Source organism: Atractosteus spatula, chromosome 17, assembly GCF_055471065.1.
Source record: "Atractosteus spatula isolate fAtrSpa1 chromosome 17, fAtrSpa1.hap1, whole genome shotgun sequence".
Classification (NCBI taxonomy): domain Eukaryota; kingdom Metazoa; phylum Chordata; class Actinopteri; order Semionotiformes; family Lepisosteidae; genus Atractosteus; species Atractosteus spatula.
The window spans coordinates 14961680-14984623 of NC_142722.1; the positions used below are offsets into that span (position 1 = coordinate 14961680).

Sequence of the window (22944 nt, forward strand, 5' to 3'; positions counted from 1 at the left end):
ATACCACATTAAACCATCAGTTCATTGGCCACCGTTGTCTGTAACATAATGATACACTGCCTGCGTTTGGTGAAAAAACAGAAGCTTACAAATTGCTATGGTTAGAAAAAGGGGTGTTCCATGTGGTAAAAGAAGAGATATTAGAGTGAATATTTGTAAATAAATGAAAAATACACTCTTCAGGCTGTGCTTGCAATAATAGTCAAATACACTGGGTAAAAGACTTCTGTTAAATGATATTTCCTTCATATTGTGCTTTGGGCATGTAGTGGACCTTTGACCAGACACTGGAATTGTACAAATTCATCTCGACGACTGTGTAAAATTCATGGCTTTCTTCTCTCACGTCAGTCCTTTCCTCTAGTCTGGTGTTCAGCATTGCTGATGGCCAGTTCACCAGCCGCGCTGACCTCATCGATGCAGCAGGCAGCTCTCTGGGTCGGGGAGCCCTGGTGCCTGGACTGGGTAAGGTATACACTGACTGTGAGGAGCGAGGCCACAGCCTCTGACCCGCCCGTCAATGCAGTTGTTCTGGAAACAAGATGATAACTTAAATGTAATGTGGCTAACAAGCATTATATTCCTACCTAAAATGCTCCTCAGGGAATCTTTTTGATATTATTGTCAGTGTAGTTATTCGGTATGGTTTTCAATGAATTGTTCAATTAAACAAATGACATGATATGCCACTGTGGAAATGGATTGTACTGAATGCTTTCAGATGTTGGATCTGCCCATGGGAGAAGATTAATGTTTTTTAAGAATAACATTTTTTTTATGCTGTTGATACTGTGAAGCTGCTTGTATTTAAACAAAGACTGGGCAGCAGGTCCTGTAACTGTAGCACCCAGGCAGATGACTTCTCGCAGGTTGGCACTGGTCAGAATATTCCACCGGGGAGCTTCGTTCTCTGAAGCCATGTTTCTGCTGTCCAGGTGCCTGCTATGATGCGCTGAACAACCTGATCTGGACCTGCTCCAGTGATTACATGGACCAGTGGTCGAATCCAGGGAACCAGGCTTTCCACCATGTCTGCCAGAGGCTGGGTGTGAGCCACATCATCAAAGAACCCAAAGGTGAGGTGAACAGCAGTAAGGCGAGTACAGGCTCCTTACACGTAGCCCTGTACTCCACATCCATCTGCCTGCCATGCTGCTTCAGCTTTCAAGTCACTGCATCCTTGTTGTAAAGTATAACCTCCCCAGAGAGAGGAAACTGCTGAGGGCTGCTGTCTTACTTGGCTGTTTGCTTCTGAGAACTTTAAAATTCCGTTGACAGTAGTATGAATTAAGAAAAATAGTATGGACAATGATATATTTATGGATTTACCTCTAAGTAAAGTCATTAAGAATTAAACAACCATCTTAACCGTCGATTTGAAAGCAGCTTTGGTGTAAAAGTTACATTGCAGTGTGTCCTTCTGGAGACTAGTATGTGAGTAAATGGTATCACATAATTGCTGGACCTAATGTATGTAGGTAGTGTCATTTCTCCAGCAAACTACTGGGTTAAAGAGTGCTATCGAATTATATTTGTATCTGAATCTGAAAGGTAAATTAAATGTAGAATGTCAATGAGTCTGACACAAGAATATTGGTATTGGTTGGTGTCTGTTTTTCTCATTTCCGGTGCTGTACATTTCTGTCCAGGAAAAAAAATATTGTGGCAGTCTTTAGTTTCCTTTCTGCATTGTGTCATAGACTTCTGTGCTCATTTGTACCTCTGTACTTCATGTGTGTGATTGATGTGCTCTGGTCCTGATAAGGGTGGTCGTAAACTGCATTATTTGCAGCAGATGTCTTCAGTGAAGACTTAGACTAAATTATAGTGAATTGAATGTCCAGTTGTCCAGATGAGAATAGCTATTGACTCTTGAGGATGGTAGGTGAAAGCAACAGGAGTAATGAATATGTGGGCATTGACCATAATCTACAAGCATCAAATATCAAATCAAAGTATTGAGTGTTCAGTAAAAGCATACCTTAATCATAATGTAATTTTAGTTTTCAGGATTGCAGTCTCTTGCCATTTTTTCCATGTTCCACTTTTAATTTATGAAATCTGCATGAAGTGTAGCATTTAATTTGTTCTTTGAGATTCAACTCCTCTGCAGCACTGAAGGTTTAAAATTGCATCTTGTCTCATGCATGAAAACAAATATGAGGGTTATGAGAAAGAATATCTCACAATCTCTTGGTCTTTAAACAGCGAATGGACTGTTTCTTACATATATGTCTCTTTACCTGTACATGAGTATATCTTCAAAGTCCTCCTGTCTTTACTCTGGGTCTTCCCCCATGTCCTCCAGAGGAAGCAGTGCACACCAGCGATGTGATCAACCAGCTGCTGCACCATGTGGGTGCCATGTGTATCCACCAGCTGAATGTCCTGGCTGCCAGCAGCAACATAGCAATCAGCACGTTCCTGGGAAAGCAGCATCCAATAGAAGCACAGCATTTCGGCAGCATCTGTGACATCATGGAGAAGGCCATGGTGAATGGAGACACCTGCATAATCCGCTGCATTCTGGTCGTGTTTCAGGTATGAGCGAGCTGCAGGAGTGAAATGTGTTTAAACAAGGCTATCTTGTTGGACATTTTTTGCTTTCCAGAGCACGAGTGTCAGTTTCCCTTCCGGACCAGCCTCCACCATATTCTTTTTGCATTCCTGTTTTTAAATCCTTGCCTACAATCCTGTTCGAGCTGTGAATTGCTTGTAAAGGTATTGAGCATTTTAATTATTACCAATTAGTGTCTGCACATTTCATCTCACTCTCTGTATAGGTGGTCTTCAGGTTCTTCAGTCCTCAGACAGAGCAGAATCAGGAGATGGTACGTCGTGCCGGACTGCTGCTCTGGCAGTTGCTGATGGCCCCAATTGATCAGATTGGTGCTGAAATACAGAAGGAGGTGTGCCTTGCAATCAGGTAATGGACACAGATTCATGACATCACACCTAGGCCTCCACCACCCAGTAATTCTACAAGCTCTGAACCCACATAAGCATGTAAGAAATAACTGATGATGTGGACATTATTTACACTGTTTGTTTCCTTACACAATTAGAGATTCTGTGTTGAGTGAAAAAGTACAAACTTGTATTATAAACCAGCTGTTAACCCAGAAAAAAATTCTGCAAATGGTTCCATAGTTTTCTTATTTTTTACCAAATCTAATAAACGTGTGAAGCCATATGAAGGAATGAGACCTGTCTGTGTGCATGGAATGTCTGCCCTGATTTACCTCATGCAGTACAGGAGTCTTTACTGTAGGCCAAAATGTAAATAGACAAGCAGTTCCAAACTGGATATTACATGAAAAATTAACTTTGGGGAAAAAATGGTGATGCTTTTTGTCTGGATTTTCAAGAATACGTATTACATATGCAAAACCTCATTATTTTAATTTTGCTGTCTCTATTAGTTTGCAAAAAAGGTATTGTAGCCTGCTAGAATCAGGCTGAATTGCATGTTAAGTGGGGTGTTGTCATTGCATTGCAGTTGTGCACCATATATTTACAACAGCGTTTTTTCAAAGATTATGAAATCCCCGGGCTCAGAAATCTGCAAAGGGAGTACATGTGTTTTTGAATTTGTAATGGTTTTGTTTTGTGTTTCAGTTCTGGATTAAACACCTTGTATCCCGGGGAGGCAGAACTTAATAACCTCTTGAAGTTGGTCTTGACAGAAGGTAAGCAAACGTGGTAAAGGAAATGGAAATGCGGTCTGTTTATCTGTCATAGCTCTGTGTGATGTATTTGCCAGCTCACACCAAAGCAGCTGATTGTTAGAAATAATTATGGAAAAAGAGGATAGAGAATATAAAGTTGTGAAATGGACCAGCTGTACTTGGTTTGCCAATATTGGGTTGAGGTGAAAGAGGGTGGATTGAGTTCATTTCATTCTAGTACAGTGCCAGGAAAAGGTTAATTCTGTTTATTTACATATAAGCAGGTTTCAGTATATCACAGCTGTGTATAATTCAATGTTTATATGGCTGAAGAGTCATCAGGAAGGTGATTTGAAAGTTTGGAGAAGTTTGGCCATGAATTCCAATTGTTAAGGAGAATTATCTTTTGACAGACGTGGAAGAAAGGGTTTATCTTTGTTTTTTTAGCTACACTTGGAGTAAGAAAAGAAGGATTTCCATTGTTCATCTTCTAGGACAGGTTATGGCTTGCTTCCAAACATGCGTTTTTCCTTGATGTAGGAAAATACCACAGTTGAGCTCCCTCTCCGAGCTGTCAGTTTGTTCCTTTGAGACGGAGGTGAGAGCTTCCACATGGACAGCTTGCAACTGGTCTGATGGTGCTAGACAAACCCTTAAGTACCCTGCGAAAGTATTTTCTCATTTTGATACTTTAAGCTTGCAGTCATGACCTTTTTTAATATTTCTTTTATATGCACAATTAATATTTCTTTATATGCACAGCCTACATCAAACATTCAAAGCAGTACAACAAAAAGATGTAAAGAGATGGGGGAAAATGGAAAAAAATGATTGCATAAGTATTCAAACCCTTGAATGAGAGAAGATGAGAGAATTAGATAAGAGGCCTCTGTGTCCAATAATAATGGCTCTTACTATTTCAGAATACAACATTTCCGACAAGTTCCTTTATCAGGTAGTGAGTTTCAGACTTAACCATGAAGACTCAAAGTCAAGGATAAAGTCATGGAAAGGCACAGATCAACAGAAGGGTTAAAAAAATATTGAAGACTGAATATCCCTAGGAGCACAGTTTACACAGCACTAAGAAATGGAAGATGTAGTGTACCACCCTGACACTGGTCAGGCCAGGCTGTTCCTCCAGACAGAGCAGCCAGACAAGGAGCACACTGGTGAGGGCAACAGCCACTAGGAAAGACACTCTGTATCCTTGGGCGTTTTCAGTGTGAGCATTCGAGTTTTTAATAAAACATTGAGTTTAAAAAAATTTGTATGCCTTATTTTGCATCTTCACAAAATGGGACACCATAGTAAGGGTCTGAAGACTTTTAAATGGAAGTGTAAGTACGGGCTGTGATGTATTTTTAGTTTGAAATTCATAGTGACCACACTGGCTCCTTGGAAGGAAATAAAAGTTTAAAGAAGGCTAGTACTGTTGCCAGTGAATGTGGTCGTGGAAGAAAATTCAAACTTTCTAAATGTGATGTATTATGTGACAGATATTATAGTACTGTAAGTACAGGTGTTAATGTTTTTTCAAGAACAGAAAGAAAAACCTTAGTGCACCATGATCTCAATGGCTGTGCAGCTGCTTGGAACACTACACTTATAAGATGAAAAAAGTGATCTTTACAGAAGAGTCCAGGTTTGAGCGGTTTGGCAGTAATCAACATCAGCTCGTTTAAAGGCAGACCAGCGAACAGCAGCTACAGTACAGCACAGGAATAGGAAATACAAATGTGTGGTCACAGCCAGTGGTGTCAAGGTTAACTTAAAATCAAAGTTACCTGGACTGCCAAGAGGTCCAGGCAGGTTCTGATCCACCATGCCTTTCCCTCTGGAACATCTGTCATTGGGCATCTGATTTCAACATAAGCACACGGCCAAAGTACTGATCACCTATTTGAAACATAAAAGCCTGATGAGACCTTCACAAAGACATTGTGGCCTGACAGATCCCTGATATGAAAATCATTAAAGCCATATGGGCTGTGTGGATGCTGAGAACATTAGGTTACAACCACATAACTTAAGTGGAAAGTGTTACAGGACCTTTTGAATAAAATAACACATCATTGATTTAAACCACATGTCAACCTTTGTATAAAGCAGAAGGCTCACATCCAAGGTTAATCTTGTTAATATTGTTTTCTTTGTCTTTGCATATTTTCAGTAATAAGGAATTGTGCTTGTGGTTATATATGTATTTGCTTAATGCTGTTTGTGTTTTACACACTCTTTATTCTGTTTCCAGTGCCAGATATGATATCTCCTTAAAAATATTTCTAAGCCGCAGTTCAATATACAGAGAGAACATGGCCCCTCATTGAAATTTAATGATGGAAATCTGATAAGGACAGTTATTTCTTTTGCAAAATCACCATAAAAATCTTATCCCCAAAATGTTACCATAAAAATATAATCAGCAAAATGTTGTATTCCATTCCTCAGTGTTTCACTGCTACTCCTAGCAGGGCAGATTAAATTTAGCTATTGTATTTTTCTTCCTCTTGTCCAAGGAGATACTGTAGCTAGTGTAATTCTGATCATGTACTTGGAATCCTCTTCCATACTCTCCTAAACATGGCTGTGCAGTCCCTGAACCTTTTATAGCTGAAGACACAGGACCCTTGATTAGAGATGCTGTTTAGCATGGCTCAGAGCACCTTGTTTTATTTGCTCAGTGTTACACAGTATTATTGTTATATTTGCACAGGGACACTGGAGTGTTGAAACTGGTCACAAAACTGTTTCTCTTTGTTTGTCAGGTGTAGAGCTCAGGCATATTGATACCAACATTGTCTGCTGTGGAGAAGTCATTAATTAGTCTCATTACTTAAAAGCAGGCGTGATGCCATGTGGTAGGAGAGCTGTTTTTTAATACCATATGATCTAGTTGTCCTCCTGTATCAGCAAAAAACTCCCACAGAGCAGCCTGGTCTTTATTGTGTTGCTGTTGTCCGCTGATTCTAAATGTATTCTTAATGTTTAAAATATGCTTGACAAGCACTCATTATTAAAAGTGGTGATTAGTGTAACATGTGATCTTCTCGTAGTCTAGGTTCATTTTCATGCCCATGTTTGTTTCAGGTGTTTGCCTGAATTTCCAAGAGCCATTTCTGTAAAATAATTACATATTGACTTTGGCATCTGCTGAAGCTCCTTTAGACCATTTTGTTAAGATAAAAGAAAAAAAGAACCCAACATTGAGAATTGACCTTGAAGAGTCTAGTATTGGGAGAAAAGGTCACCCAATGATTTAATACATCTTATGTCTGTAACAGGGGATTCACTATCAAATACAGTAAGTACAGTAAAATCAAAGAAATGAATGATGAAGCAAAGATCAAGGGGATAATAAGACTGTCTTCATTCTTCAACTTAAACTCAGAGAGAAGAATTTGGGTCAGGCCATATTAAAATAAACTGAAAGACTAAGACATTTTAAAATATGCTCATTCCCAGAAGAAATTCAGTAAAGCATCATGGCACATCTGCATTTGTTGGTTAAATGATATGATTTTTTAAAGGGTCTTACCTTAATAGCTGATGCTGTTAGCCGTCAGGTAGCCCTGCGCAGGTGTGCTTGAATGAGAAAGGCAGTCATGTGTGTTTTCAGGTGAGCGAAACGACGGCCTGTCACACCTCCGAGATGTGATCCTCACCCACCTGGCAGACCAGCTTCAGAAGAGCAGGTTTGGGAGTGAGGATGATGAACATTATAGGTAAGAAAAAAAAAACTTCAATGCGTTGAATTTGCTTTTCTGAGAGACTGCTGTCTTTTTTAATAGAATCGCCAGTAATATTTTCATCGCCATCATGGAACTGCCAGTTGTTTTAGGGCTGACTCTGCAGCAGGGACTTGCACACTCAAGCAGGGGAGAAGGACCGGGCTCCACAGAGAGTTAGCATGTATAGAAGGGATGAAGCATGTCACACTGCTGTCATCACAGGTCGTCCAAGGCCCGAGAGTCCTGGACAGCTTAATCCCAGTCACAGTTAGCTAGTGATTTGACCCAGTCTTGTTCACTGAGCTCCGCCTGTGTGCTACAAAAGCATCTTTACTGTGTAGTCCCCTGGCCTACAGTACTATAAGTTCTGTCCCTCTCGTATTGGGGTATACAATGACAATAACACCGAGAGTAGTTAAGTAGTAAGTAGTTATAAACATGTTCTGATCCACACTTATCAGTTTGTCCTCCACTCTTTTTCTGCCTGGCAGGCTGAATGATGAATTGCTTCACTATATCCTGAAAACTGTTGTTCGAGAGTCCTGTATTCTTATCACCAAGTGCCAAACAGTCTCTAAGGATGACTTCCAAAAGCTGCTTTCCACAGTGCCAGTGAGTAATACACCATCCAGATGGGCTCAGTCCTATCAGCGTCTTTCGTGACTGAAAATGTTTGATTTTCTTAAAGATAAAAGTGTAGTATCTGTTTAAGCATGAATACATGAGACCAAATTGTTTATAAGATTCATTTGCATTGTTGGGCTTGTTAACCTTAAACATCTGCTTAACTGTGCGCACCTTTTCAAAGAAAAAATGTCCTAAAGCTACTGTAGATTTTTGCCTCCCTCATGGGACATCACAGTAGAACTTTACTTTCTTATTTCTTGAGATGTGGTGGGTTCACATCTTGTTAGGAATAACAACACTGAACTAATATATAAAATATTTACAGTTTTATACTTTAAAAGGATAGACAAATTATGGCTTTGATAGTGTCTCATCGCAGATAAGCTCCTAAATGCACCTGATGACTGTGGCTCTACAGAACCATTAAACATACAGCAGCGTGTACTCAACTGTGCGTGGAAAAGTCACCAGTGAAGACCTATAGAATTCTTATAAGATCTGCTCCTTCAGTGACATATTCCTTTGATAGGTGTGATTTGCTGTCATTTTGTGCCAGGTTGTCATGGCACATGGATCCCCGACACTCTTCCTGTCCAGGGGAGGTCTAGTCTGGGAGGCGGCTGACTCGAGCTGCTCTTTGCGGCTCTCTTGTGTTTCAGGTAGCCTCCCCCAGCCTGTGTTACCTCATGGCAGTTCAGAACCACCTCCTGAGCAACACGGTTCTGATCCGGCCCGACGAGAACGATGACAGTGACAGCTCCCTGCAGGGGGAGACAATGAAGGTACAGGTAAACATCCCCTTTAATACCCATTCTGCTCCGTTTCTCTGTCTGTGCAGCTCTGCGTCTGTGAGGTAGTGTGGGAGAATGAGTGTGCTGTGTGTGCATAAAGGCTGTGACTCAGACCTTATGTATTATATATATTTATAATATATACATTTCAATTAAAGATTCAGATTGCCCCTTTGAGCAAAATATGTTGTTAAAACCGTAGATGGCTACAGTTTGAAAGACTTTTAATAGTTTTAAAATTAATACATATCATGACATGTAAAAGCCATATGTAATACCAATTTAATCTTCAGATGTTTATATGCAGTGGCAGGGAATGAATAAATCCACTGTATAGTTGCATGTCCAACATAACATTGAAACTTACATTTTAATGTTGATTATGTAGTTAAGTTAGTATGTCTTTATCCCAGTTACAAGGAATAATTGTTGCAGAGCCTGCTATAATGTGTTTGCGTACTTGAGCTTGTCTGTCCTGTATTTATTTGCTGTTTTATGTTGTATTGTTTATTGTGTAATTAATAAGGTATGCTACATATAAAAAGAAAGTAAATTATTATAGGATTGTGACAGACCCTATCCTAGGGGTTCTGTACACATTGGAACCCACAATGACCTTTATATTAGACTTTTTCAAGGCTTACAAATAAAAAGGCAAAATTCAGAATCCCCAACCCCGTCTAACACCATTTTGAGAATGTACACTTTTCCCCACTGTTCACTGGTAGTATATCGCATTATTGACACCCATTGAGTCTATTTACAGAAGGAAGCCCTTTTGTGTCTATTGACAGGTCAACTATAGTAATGCCTGCCTATATCCTGTCCTTTACATAAAATTACTAATACAATACAGATGGGGATGAAAAAAATATTTTTTATAAGCACTATTATCTTATTACTAATGTTGCATTATTTTCCTTAATTATCATTTTCTCTTGCTATTTATAGATGCCCATTTTCCCCATTTTGTGACTTGGCACGTTCTTTGCCACAGCCCTACTGTTTGATTTACTTTGTCTTGTACACATTTCCCAAGTGCAGTAAAAAGTCAGTGACATAAGTTTCTGTCACACTAATCTTTCTGTGAAAATGGCATTCCTCCCCACTTACTCAGCCACGCTAGCTTAAATATTTTTTTCCCCTTAGACTGTGCAGCAAAAAAGTGCCCTACTTTTTTGTAATTCCAGTATAGTTTGAAATTATGAACTTGTTTTTAACTCTTCTTTGCCTAGGAACTGCAAACCAGCATTTTGTCTCTTGCCGCCAAAATCCTAGTAGGATGCGATGAAGTCCTTGAGACACTTCAGCAGGTCACTACAGCTCTGATCAACAGTGATATTCAGGACAGGGAGAGCAGGTAATCCAGTCTTTCCTGAAGCTGCATTTAAACCAGAAACAGAATAACAACTGTCTCATCTCTTTCAGTCACCCAAGGCAGTTTTGCCCTCACTTTATCCTTCCTCTGGAGCCTGCATGTCATAGGGACTGTTATACGATTACAGAGTCTGTTCTAATTTTCAAATTACACATCAGGTGGTGACAATTGTAGTGATTCCTTTCCTCAGTATCTGTCTCCCCCCTTGAGACTTGCGTTAACACCTGTGCTCCTTATTTGGGTAAATAGTTCAGTTCAGTTAGAGCAGGTTTTCTTGCTTCTCCTTACCTGTTGTGTAGCTGCTGTGTTTCAGGTAGGGGCTGCACTTCAGTGGTGTGGGTCACCTCTTATATGTAACATGTATGTGCCTCAGGATCCTCTGGGGCGAACAGTGCTTTATAAGAGCAGTTAATTATTTTTAACATGAACCTCAGTGTGAACATGAACCTCAATATCCCAGTACAGTACAGAACTCTGAGAAAACTCCTTTTTATGGGGGGGGAAAAAAGTTGTGAATTGTCTTTTCATTGCTTGGCTTATTTGTGTATCAATTGGGAATTGTACGTGTATTTTAGCTGGTGTAAGGCTCCACAGAAATCACTTGTTTTAAAATAATTGTTCCCAGAGGATTGTAAGCACAGTCCAGTGGTGTTCCTTTATGCCTGCGCTTCCTGCTGCATTGTTGTAAAACAGTGATCATAAGCTCCTGGATCAGTCAGCCCCTGATGGCAGAAGTAGCCGCTTCAGTCCAGAACAGTTTATAGTACAGAGGAGTGCCCAGTCATTGATAAGGCCATTGGTTTTGTCTGCGCTGAAGGCTCAGTAACTTGCTCATGGTGAGATGTGGGCAGAGAAGGCTTCACCCCTTCTTATAACAAAGCCATTCCCTTCACCTGAGCATGCAGTTGTCCCTGAACCTTTTAATGACCTGTCTCCTGGCTTCTCCTAGGCTGGCCCTGGTAACAGTGCCAGTGATTAAGTTGGTGGCATCCTCTCCACAGCTGGCCATGGAAGCATCTATACCAGCTGGTTCGTACTTACAGTACTTCAGTGACAGACAGTTCATGTGTGTCTTTTCGTAGGCTGAAAGGTCTGGAGCAGGTGACCAAGGCCACCATGCTTGGGCACCTGCTGCCAGTTCTGCTGACCTCCCTGATGCATCCCAACCTTCAGACCCTCATCCTGGCCGACGCGCTGATGCCACAGCTGGTCCAGCTGGTCCTCTACACCAGCCAGGTGGGTCGTCGCCTCACAAGCTGCCAGTTTTCACAGCGCTGAACTCGGAAATCACCGCCAGCCACCTGCACTAGCCAATTGGCTACCATTTTAACTGCTCCCATATGTATCCTACTCATGCCAGCGTTGGCTGTTAAACAGAGCACATGCCAGGACTTTCCTCCTCCAAGAAACACCTCACTTTCTTCTTCTCGTGTGCTGTCTGACCTGTTGGCATAAATGTCAATTAGTGTTGTGACACTGAAACACCTATAACCGTATAACACTTACGTCTTACAAATGTAGGTTCTAAGTTCATTGATAACTACAATTATTAACTTAATTAAAATACCAGCTTTGTACTTTCAAAAACAGGCTTAGGGTGGTATAATGGGTCTGGAGGGCCAGCATGTCTGCACACTGCAGGTTTTTATTCCAACTCTTAACAACTGTTTTAATTGGCATTTTAGTTTTAAGACTGATTCTTTAAGTGTATTTCAAATGAACAGTTAGGTTGCTGCCAGCTGGTAACATTTTTAAATGAAGAGGCCCTCTATATTGTACCTGACTCCGAGGGATCATGCAGTATTTCTTTCTAATTCTTTTCAGTTATGTAGATCATTTTTGTGTTTTTTTTTGTAGTTTGAACAAATTCGGAGGCAGCTGGAGCTGAGTTGATTTAGCAAAGAAAATGAAAGTATGCACTGAGACATTTCAGTATTTATGAATTAGTGTATGAAAAGGAGTACCAATAAATTAACAGCATTACTACAAATTGTGTATATAAATATTATATAAATACATAATGTTCAAAAGAATTCATACTCTAATACAGTATATATTGAAAGTAAACGATAATTTCAGAGAGCCTGAGAACATTTTTACAATATTCCGAAGTCATCTTGACCGCCAGTGGGTCACTGAAGGAGATACTCAGGACAGTACTATCATGGGGAGTATGAGAATTGTCCAAAGATCTAAAAATAAAAGGTTATTGACCAGTACCGAAAAGGTATCAACTAGTACCAAATGGGCTAGATTGGGCTGGTAGCCCTCCTCTCGTTGTAACTGTCCTGATGGCCAGTTTCTAAGACAAGTGCCGGATTTTCATGCTGAATCTGCTTGTAGCTGGTATCATCTGCCTTTGTAAATGTCTTCAATTCAGTCAAGCACAAGTGAAGAACTCCCGACCCAACGAGCTGATTTAGGCCTTATTTTCCGATCGGAGCAGCGCGAGGTGTGAGGGGGTTTGAGGTCGGTGACTCCCGTGTTTGTGTGCTGCAGACGGCCCTCCTGTTGAAGACGCAGGCCCCGCTGTTCTCGGACCCGTCCCCGCAGCCTGGGGGAGCCACGCTGCACAGCGCCAGGCTGCCCGCTGCCGACGACAGGTCAGCCTGCTTGCAAGTGTCTGGGTGGTATCCCGTGTGTGGGGGTCCCCAAATCTGATTCGGCCTGATGCCTCCCATTTTCATAATTTGAAAGCTTGCCCCGTCGTTCTGTGCCAACCTGTTTCAATTTAATGGAATGATTTTGAGACAACGCATAACTATTTTAATGTTAACTTTTAACGTTAAACTGCAAAATGATACCACAAAGTTTAAGACTTTTAAAAAATAAAATTTAGAATACACATTTGTGGTTAAGAGTGTGTGTGGTGTTAGAAAAGGCTCTTGTTTTGCTCAAGAGCTGACTGTAGTTGTTTTGGGTGTTGAACCTCTAGCAGTGTTTTTGGGGATCTGTATTCTTGCCCTGTGGTTTGTGTTTTTGCTCCTTTGATGGCGGGAGAGAGATGAGGGGCAGAGGGCGATTGGAAGATGGCTTTTGATTTGTGTAGTTTGCTGGGCTGTTGAAGCGGGGTAGTTTGTTACCAGAAGGCACTTCCACATCTTTTCATGAAAGGTTTGCCAGCTGTAAGTGCACTTCTGTTCCCTGACCCACAATGAGGTGCTGAGTAATTTGGCACACCTGTCTGCTCAGCTTTCATATCCTGGAGGAACGGGAGGAGCCCGGCTTTCTCACAGGCCTTAAGATCCCCGCCCCCTGGGCAGCGGGCAAGACCGTGGAGACCGTCCACCCCGTCAGGGACAACTACAAGTTCAAGGAGACGGTGCACATCCCTGGGGCGCGCTGCCTCTACCTGCGCTTTGACCCCCGCTGCTCCTCGCAGTACGACTACGACAAGGTGAGCACGCAGCCGCCGCGCCTCCCCGCGCTCGCGTTTCCTGGCCCGGGACGCACCAGCTGGAGCACATCGCCTTCAGCAGAATGGCTTCCGATCTGCTTACAGATTCCAGCAGACTTCCACTTGTGATCCGGAAAGGAGGTGGATTGATGCTCGCGTGCTGAATATGCTGTACTGTAATGTAATCTGCAGTGGAATTGAGATTCATATTTCAAGTGGTTCTGAAAAGGATTGTGTTCGTTGTTCTGGGGATCTTGCATTGTGGTAACCTCCATAGTTGATCTAGTTAACTAGAGTTAAGCCCAGTTCTTCAAGATTTCAATGCGTTTCTTTTCCAAAACTGCAGCAGATTAAATATAACCTAACCTTGTGAAGATTGCCCACTGGAGTCAATAATGTACACTTTGAAAAGATCATGTTGAGAGACAGAGATTGCAAGATACCTGATTCATTTTAAGTCTCTTGCATATGAATTTAAATGATATGGACATTGAGCTTTCCACATAAAAACATTCAGGCAGAATATTTTCTCCTTTTATGATGAGATAAATAGCTACTGACAGAAAAAGAATCTAACCTGTTATTGTTGCTTCCGAAGTTCATAGTTGCACATTTTGAGTATAATATGATAAAACATTCAGTGTCCTGTATGTATCAATTAAGATTTACCTTATACCTATATGTATGTGTAAATTGACTGCTGTGACTGCAGACTGAAGCTGACGTAGTTTTTTTTATCACAGCTGTCATTTGATATAGTATTGTTACCAAAAGCAGCAATTTATTTCAGAAAAGTCTTATAGTAGAAAAGGCACATGGACTTTCTTCATGGCTTGACTAAGAATGACTTGACTTTCCTTGTCCTTAGCTGGTGATCTATGCAGGCCCGAACACCAACAGCAGAAAAGTTGCGGAATATGGTGGAAACACTCTTGGATATGGAAGCCGCAGTGTCTTGGGCACAGGGTGGCCCAAAGACTTAGTCAAGGTAGAGAAAATTGGTTGATTTCAGCTCCATATTAAAGCATGTGATTTAGCCAAAATTGATTCTTGATTACATACAATGACAGATTTAAGCTCCAAGAATGAGGAGGTCATCTTGCTACTTTGGTTATTAGTAGCTGCTTGATCTGAGGATCCCACCTTGTCAGTATAAAGAAATGTTTTTCTAATATTCTTTTTTCTTCCAGGGAAGAACGATGTTAACAAACTGGGTTAAATTACTTGTGACAGTGGTTTGTGAAATATTGCTGCATGTATTTCAGACATGTCTCTCTGTTGTCAGGTTGAGGGAGATACGGTCACTTTTTCGTTTGAGATGAGAAGCGGCAGGGAGCACAACACTCCAGATAAAGCCATGTGGGGCTTCTCTTGTACCGTCAGAGCCCAGGTAATCATCCCCTTGGAATTTTAGAAAACAGACTTCACTTTGATCAGTACTTTTCATTTTAAATTTATCAGTATTTTCCAAAGACAAATTTCTGTAGAAAAGGATCATGAAACAATGTAATATTTTACTTTAATGCAGTCTTATTTATTAAAGACCTTCATAAAGACAATTTCACAGTAACATGTTTAGTCATAAATGTCATATAATGCTTTTTAACCCCTTTTCACATATCAAGTATTGAACATCATTGTAGCCTTATATATAGTCTCTGTGAAGGTGTTAGCCTGGCTACATAAGAAAGCAATCAAATAAAGACATCTTTCGGTTACTTGGGTGGTGCTTTATTAAAATAAACCTCCAAACTCCACCCCCATGCTTTCATATTTTATTTACTGGTTTTTATCCAATATAAAATTGTTACAAACGAAGGAACAAGTAAAGGTTTATTCCGTGCTGAAAAGAGAAGTAAAGAAACGCGTTTCGGCTGTAGAGCCTTCTTTGGGTGTGAAAAACCTTTACTTTTTCCTTTGCAGCCTACGCTACTGACGCGGCTACCTACTTGAACTAAGTTTTTTTTTTAAACTCAATCAATACAAAGCACTGCTCGCCACAGTGAATGGTGAGAGCAGCTCCAGTGAACCCTCCTGGTTTGGAAGAGCAGTTCTTGTTAGATCTGGTGAGGCTGTGTGTCGCGGTCAAGCTCGCGGTGCACGTGCCAGTCCTGGACTCCTTGGCTGGAGGTGCCGCAGTGGCTGAGTGTTGTGTCCTGCAGGAGTCCTCGGAAGACGTGTCCGGGGGCCTCCCGTTCCTGGCGGACCTGGCTCTGGGGCTGTCCGTCCTGGCCTGCTCCATGCTGCGCATTCTCTACAGCGGGCCGGAGATCACCCGCGAGGAGGAGGCCTGCCAGGACCTGCTGTGCTCCAAGCTGCTGCAGAGGTCTGAGTGCACGGCCGCAGGGCAGAGCATTCACAACACCTGGCGCCTTGGCTTTGCAGAGCTTCTCTACACTGTGTGCTTGCTGCTGTCACTGCGATTCATAGATCACTTAAAAACATAAGAAAGGTCATGGATGAGAGGAGGCCAGTCTAGCCTGTTGGATAGTTAGTAGCGTATTGATCCCAAGATCTCATCCAGCCTTGAAGGAAGCCAATGCGTTGTGTGCTTTTTAAAGGCCATCAGTTACACCTGAGCTAATTTAGGGCTGCTATTGCAAGATGGTTGGACACTTATCCAATCAAACTATTTCATTTAATGTTTTTAATTTGTAGGTTAATGGAAAAGAAATTACAGGCTATAAGACAAAGAAAAGTGAAAAATGGTAACGGGATTGTAGAGTTTCTATTGGCACTGTAAATTACTTTATAATTTCAGTATTGAATTATAACACTATACCTTGAGAATATTTGAAAATGAGTCTGACACGCACAGATTCAGAGATTCATGATTCCTCTAGGTTTACTTCCTAAACAGGACTACTCTTTTTGATATGTAGTGCTACATCTCCCCCTCTTCTGTCTTTCCTGCCTCTCCAGAACAGACTGTATCCTTCACTATGTTTCTGTGATCCCAATTATGTCATAATTTCTTACTGATGGGATTAAACCACAATTCCTTGTTTTTTGGTAAAAAAAAATATTTTTGCTGTATATTTCGACAGGTAATAGAAATTTTCTGATTAGATTCTTCTGTTGGTGTTTCCAGGTGCCAGTGGCAGGTGGAGGCCAATGGAGCCATCTCCCCGGCTCTAACCCCCAGCCCCTCCCCGCTGCCCCTGACCATCGAGGAGGACCGCGAGTTCACCTACCCCTCTGACATCCTGATCCCCCCACTGGGGCCCCTCTCGGGGGGCTACTTCGACTTGCCACGCATCCGCCTGCCTCCGGGCATCATGGGCCGTCTTCGGGAGATATCGGGTCGCGCGCGCCCACAGTTCAGGCCCAGCATCAAGTAAATTCCTGCTCGCTCCGCTTTGTTTATTTTCCAGTCCGAGTTTCAGAGTAAAGTTCTTTAAACTGAGCTTGGAATAAAAAAAAACATTTTACTGTGAAGAATTTTACTAAATGAGAGAGCTGCTGCTTTGGGTCCACAGCAAACCAGGTTCTGTCCTGGTTGCCCCTGTGGAGTTGGCCACAGTGTAGACGCCTCATGAGGCCATGTGGAGTCTACCCACATCTTTATCTGTCCGTATCTCCCAAACAGCTTCACCGCAAAGTACAAACCAGAAAACCACCCTTTTGTGTTTTATTAATTAGATGGCAAAGCATCGTGCCCAAACCCGGTATGTTTAGTAAGTATATTTAGGTCTTTGTGCTGAATTTAAGAGAATTGTCTGTTTCCCCCATCCCAGGGAAGTAATCCAGCCAGATGTGATGGAGGAGGTGATCGTCTCCTGTGTGATTAAGCATTTGACCCTCATCGATGCCCTGCAGTCTCTTGTCAACTTCCAGTACCGCGAGGAGCATGGCGAGGAGTATGACCTGCTCTGCAAGATCATGGCCGAGACTTTCAAAAAGATCAATGCCATGGAGCGCCAGCTGCAGGTCAGACCGCTCTGCTCATTCCCAGTTCAGTACAGACACGTGCTCCTCAGACACATATTGAAGAATGCACATCTTTGAACCGTTTTCCAGTTAAGCAATAAAAATCATAAATCTTTAAGAACAGGCAGCCTACAGTGAAAATACAGAATTTCTCAGGTCTTTCTCTTGCACTTCAGTGCTAGTATTTGCAGTGCGGTGTGATGGGAGATGGTGAGCTTTGTATTTAATTGACCCTGCCATAGCTTGCCCGTGAAATTTCCTTCAACGAGATTTTTAAAGGTGTTCTTCAGATCATTTTGGCCACACACAAGAAACCACATTTTGTTGTCAGTCATGTAGCCTAAAGCTTCTGCACTAAAAAAAGTAAATTTTCTATAACGGCAAAACATGTTCTGTCTGGAATAACACAGCAACAACTGAAGTATGTTGTTTAATAATTTCTAGTAGTCTTTATCTAATACTGGCTGACTGTGTATATAGAATTTTGCACCTGTGCAAGATTCCAGAATGTGGACCTGGCATGTTTTTATTGCACAAGATTCTGTTCCTCCAGCATAGCACGCCTCCATTTGAGGATATGACAGTTTGGGAGATTGAGGTGCACAGGGTCCTCATGTGTACTGCTTGACAACGCAGCTTGTTCTCTGAATGTTTGCCTGTGTCCTCAGAGTGTGGCTGAGCTGGAGCAGAAGTGGCAGAGCGAGGTGGATGAGGCCCAGCAGGGAAAACTGGAGAACAACGCCCCCTTCTTTCACGACTATCACTTCTTTGAGGTGAGCTCTCCTAGGGGTGCCCCTTGGGTAGATACCTGCTCTGTTGTTGAAGCTAAACTGAGGCTCCTTCAATCTTTAGCATCTGAATGCAAAATTGTTCTCCTTTGGAAGGTGTCGAAAGTTGGGATCTTCTGTCTCTGTTTTCAGCACCTCCCATTATCAGCTCAGTTTAATTTTATACATCTTAATAAATTCAGCTCCCTTCATTGCAGCTAATCTTGCAATAGCACTTCAAATGTGAAGACCATACGCATATCCTCTGAGACAGAGGTTCTAATGTGTTTTGCCACGTTTTAAGAATTATTTACTTTGAATAGAAAGCAAAAATATAGAAATATAGCAGAAATATAGATTACGTTTGTTCATAAAATATTTAATGAGTACAGTGCCAGTGCGATTAATGTATGTGTGGTACATAGTGGCAAAACATTGACATTATTTATGTATACACCTCTTGTAAACCATTGTTCCTGTCAGTGCTACTTGTTCTAGATAATGTTTCCCAGAAGGGAAGTAGAAATTTACACTCTTCTGCAATAGAACAGCTTGAACGACTTGTAAAAGTATTTATTTTGTTCTGATAAAAGGCACAGTAGGATAACAGTTTAACTAAAGGTTATTTAGAGCAGTGTCTACCTCAAGCGTTTTGTTTGCTTGGCTTACAGTGTTGCTCTTTCTCATGTTTTGTGTCCAGCACATTGTTGGGAGGCCTTAAGGCAGTATTTCACTGTCATTCTTCTCTGAAGACGTTATACATTTCTAAACCTTTCTCTTTCAGAACAAGATGAAGGAATTGGAATTGCTTTGCTCCCTGAAGGAAGTTCTATTTGATTGCAGTGATTTGGAAAATGTTGTTCTAACCCTGAGGTAAGATGATACCATCTGTTTACATCAATCTGGGGAAGTGCAGCTCCTGTCATTGGAAAACTGTGGTGTCTGCAGATTCTCATCCCACCTGAGCTCTTAGCTACCTAACTGATGTGTTTTTTGCTCCAGCTGAACCAGTTTAATACCTTTTTCAGTTCATTAAGTGCTGGTGAAATAGAGGCCTGTGAGACAGCTGGACTGGAGTTGGGCAGCCCTGCATCAGTCCATAAGAAAACAGAGGATTTCATGGGAAGCATCATGCTTGTTAGAGGACATAAGATGAGAGATCCTACTCTATACTGCCATACAAGGCACATTCTTTTATTTTATGTGGATTATTATGTACATCCTACCATAATCACTCATTCTTGCTGATGAAACTGGAACATAAAATTGAACTTCAATAAATGCATAATTGAGCATTTATTAAGTTAATCCGTTGGCAGTGTTTAAAGGTTTTAGGTATCTTGTAGATTTACTGTCCTCATCTGGACTTCATGTTGCACTTGTTGATAAAGCCAGTTGGATGTTTGGGTACAGAGCTGGGAGTGTAGAAATCTAGAAAAGGTCTGATTAATATTGTAACACCCTCGTCAGCTAAAATACCATATCATTTTTCCCTCTTGCCATGCAGAATGTGTATATTCCAAAACAGAAAATGGCATCTGGCTTTATACCTGGTTAAAATTGGTTCTATGTATTGTAAGGTAAAATTTCTGCCTGTGATGGAGCTCAGTGAAGCCTTGAGACAACATTTAGAAATGTTGACTGGGTTCTTAATAAAGATATGCCACAAAAAAATTAAATCGACATGCATCTTTTGAGCAAGCTCTACAGAGCCTAACAAGAGAATCGGTGCGGATGGGATGAGCAGTTCACCTCTCACTGATGTCACCCCAAGCATGTTGACTCCCCTCAGTCTGAATAATCCCAGCCCCCTGGCGATGCTCAGCCAGGAGCTGCAGCATCTTGGGGAATCCTGGTCATAGCTAGCTGGCTAGCGGCCTGCCCCAGACCTGACCTTGCAATGTCTAGTTAAGAGAGATCAGCCTGTGTAAGGTTTGTTTTTCTCTGCCATAAGTGCAAATCAGATGTACTGTCGAGACAGAAGCTGCCTTTGCTTTTGTCGGGAACAGGGAGAAGTTCTTCCAAGAAGTGAACTCGCTGCAGCAGAAGGCAGTGGCACCTCTGGCCAAAACCAAAGCCTTGGTGAGGAGCCTGATGAACCGGACAGAGCTGCTGCTCCACGTGACCATTGCAGCTCACTCCCGGAGCACGACGGGAACCCCAGTGGACACGCCAGGTACTGCCCTCTTCACTCACACAACACCCAGGGCGTGGCACTTCAGAGCGCGCTTGGCCCTCGTGGTTCGGGTTTCTGTTTTGTCCAGCTTTGCCAAGTCAGGTCCGAAGAAACACTACTAAGAAACCTGTTAATCACAGAACTGAGGAGATGTTTGATGGTTTGTAAGAAACTGTGTGTCTGGGTAGTGTAAGTAGGCCAGGAATAATTGATACTGGATTATTATGCAGAATTAGGGATGGGTCACTAGCTCTTATGCAGTAGTTACAGTACACAGTATGTCATGTAGGACCTGTCTACAATCAGACTTGCCTAAAATCTGCGCTCTTGAAAACGGTACAGTATTTCATGCTTCTTATTTCTTCTCTTCCCTGTATTTGCAAACATTTTCATGATAAAAATATTTTCTTTATATTAACTATAACATTTACTAAAAACATTTTATTCTGGTTTGCTGTTTTGATAAAACTTTAATGGTGTGTGTAATGTTGATTTTGACTCTGAATTATGAATATTTTCTAGAGTTTAGTATTACCAGTAGCAGAGAACAACAAAATCAGTAAGGGAAGCTACCACACTTGTTTATTTTAAATCACCAGTTATTTTCTTTTCCAAGGGTTAAGTATAGAGGATTGTTTAAATATAAATAAAAAACAATTAAGGGAATAGAAGAATAACCAGTCGTTAAGAAGGTTTGGAAAAATCACCAGAGTAGTACAATGCTTTGTTGGTTACAGCTTGCAAGTCTGCCTCAGAGACCAAGGCCATGACCCATACTGTGAAACAGCCCGTCTTTCTGCGCAGCATGTCTGCCCCTTCTGACCTGGAAATGATCGCGAACGAGGACCTGGAATTCACGAGAGGGAGTCAGAGGTCAGTTACCTAGAAATCCTACATACATAAATGCTTAGAACAATCTAATGTAAACAAAATTCCTTCAGTGTGATGTGGGCGGTGATTTTTTTTCCCTCGAGAGCTCTCCGTTGTAGCGCGTTGTGCCCATGTTCTCCACGGTCTCTTTTTGTGGTGCTTCTGGCAGGAGGCGTCATCACCCCACGAGCCACCGCAGCAGCTCCTTCACCCTGCTGCAGTCCCTGGCCATCGAGGACAGCCGGGACAAGCCCACCTACAGCGTGCTGCTGGGCCAGCTCTTCGCCTTCATTGGGACCACCCCTGACCAGGCGGTAAGCTGCAGCCCCAGAATGCCCGCTGACAGGAAGCACTGCTCCTTTCAAGTGCTTACACGCGGCTGAGCCTTTGTGACTGAACTTGGCAATACTGACTGTAACCGTCTTTCAGTTTGGCTCTAGTTGTGCAACTTGTTGGAACTTCGCAGGGAACTCTCCATCTAAAAAGCATTAATGTTGCTTTCCATTCCATTAAAATGAAAATTCAACAGCTGAATTTTGCTCAATTAACACTGTGAGGGTTCAGCGTTTGGCACAGTTTCTGATCAGCCTTATGTCCTGTGAACACAGCAATTCAATTTGGTCAATTGAACCACGTCCATGATTTATCACATGTGCTTTTATCACAGTTTGAATGGTAAGAAATGTGTGAATTTCTTCAGTTGTTTAGTGTGAAACTCCTTTAAGGAAGGCACTGCATATTGTTAGTCTCGTGTCATATTCCAGACAACAGTCTCTCATCCAATCTTCTTCCCTTAAGCAGCTTTCTGAAAACACTACACAACATTTCCAGTGTTAGCCATTTTGAACATGCACTATATATATATACTGTATGCCCATTTTTAGGCAAAGTGCATTTTTAATTTTAATTTCCTCTAAGGTAGTCTTACACGGAAATGAAAATTCTTGGCCTCACTCAGAAAAAAGACTGGTTGCTGCTTTTTACATATTCGCCTTGCTCGAGGTTGCTGCTGAGGAGGTTAAAAATTCAAATTGCTTTTATGGTTCGCTGAGCTTTCAGGGTCATTCATCTTCTAACTTGCTGCAAGGTCTACAGCGCCCTGTAGGAGAGTTACACTATATGAGTGACACCATAAGCTAGCAAACACCCCGCCTTCCTTGGTGGCGCTCTGTCAGGTGCCTGGGGCCCGGTCACTGTCGGCTCGGGGGCTGACCCCGGCTCAGGTCAGCGATGCTCTGAAGCCAGTATCGTTCCAGGTCGGGAGTGTGATGCGCTCTGTCTCGCAGGTCTCTGGCAGCAGTTTCCTGTCGGCAGCGCAGACGCGGTGGCGGCGCGGAAGCACCCGGAAGCAGGCGCTGGTCCACATGCGGGAGCTGCTGACGGCCGCGGTGCGGGTGGGAGGGGTCACTCACCTGGTGGGACCGGTCACCATGGTACTGCAGGGGGGGCCCAGGTACGTCTCGCTGCAAACCACACTCTTCTGCCAATATACTGTATGACGGCTATAAAATCATGTGATTTGGGAAAATATGGAACTACGTATGAATCATGAGAAATCTGTAAATAGTCTGGTCTATAGATACCCCCATATTTTTTATTTATAGCTTTC

General features: G+C 42.1%; 1 protein-coding gene across 4 annotated transcripts in view; it reads left to right on the forward strand.

The window, feature by feature from the left end:
- hectd4 (HECT domain containing E3 ubiquitin protein ligase 4) overlaps nt 1-22944 on the forward strand; it is an 87778-nt gene that overhangs the window by 30637 nt on the left and 34197 nt on the right. For 3 of the 4 annotated variants that reach the window (XM_088935601.1, XM_088935602.1, XM_088935603.1), the window contains exons 10-32: nt 352-465; nt 936-1076; nt 2309-2541; nt 2784-2926; nt 3619-3689; nt 7288-7393; nt 7891-8011; nt 8686-8814; nt 10053-10177; nt 11278-11431; nt 12695-12798; nt 13388-13592; nt 14461-14580; nt 14878-14982; nt 15755-15918; nt 16684-16929; nt 17330-17522; nt 18191-18295; nt 19074-19162; nt 20299-20465; nt 21203-21338; nt 21505-21649; nt 22622-22788. In XM_088935601.1, coding sequence (XP_088791727.1) covers nt 352-465; nt 936-1076; nt 2309-2541; nt 2784-2926; nt 3619-3689; nt 7288-7393; nt 7891-8011; nt 8686-8814; nt 10053-10177; nt 11278-11431; nt 12695-12798; nt 13388-13592; nt 14461-14580; nt 14878-14982; nt 15755-15918; nt 16684-16929; nt 17330-17522; nt 18191-18295; nt 19074-19162; nt 20299-20465; nt 21203-21338; nt 21505-21649; nt 22622-22788 — 3283 coding nt within the window. The remainder of the gene's footprint in view (nt 1-351; nt 466-935; nt 1077-2308; nt 2542-2783; nt 2927-3618; nt 3690-7287; nt 7394-7890; nt 8012-8685; nt 8815-10052; nt 10178-11277; nt 11432-12694; nt 12799-13387; nt 13593-14460; nt 14581-14877; nt 14983-15754; nt 15919-16683; nt 16930-17329; nt 17523-18190; nt 18296-19073; nt 19163-20298; nt 20466-21202; nt 21339-21504; nt 21650-22621; nt 22789-22944) is intronic. The other variant, XM_088935604.1, reaches the window with a different exon arrangement.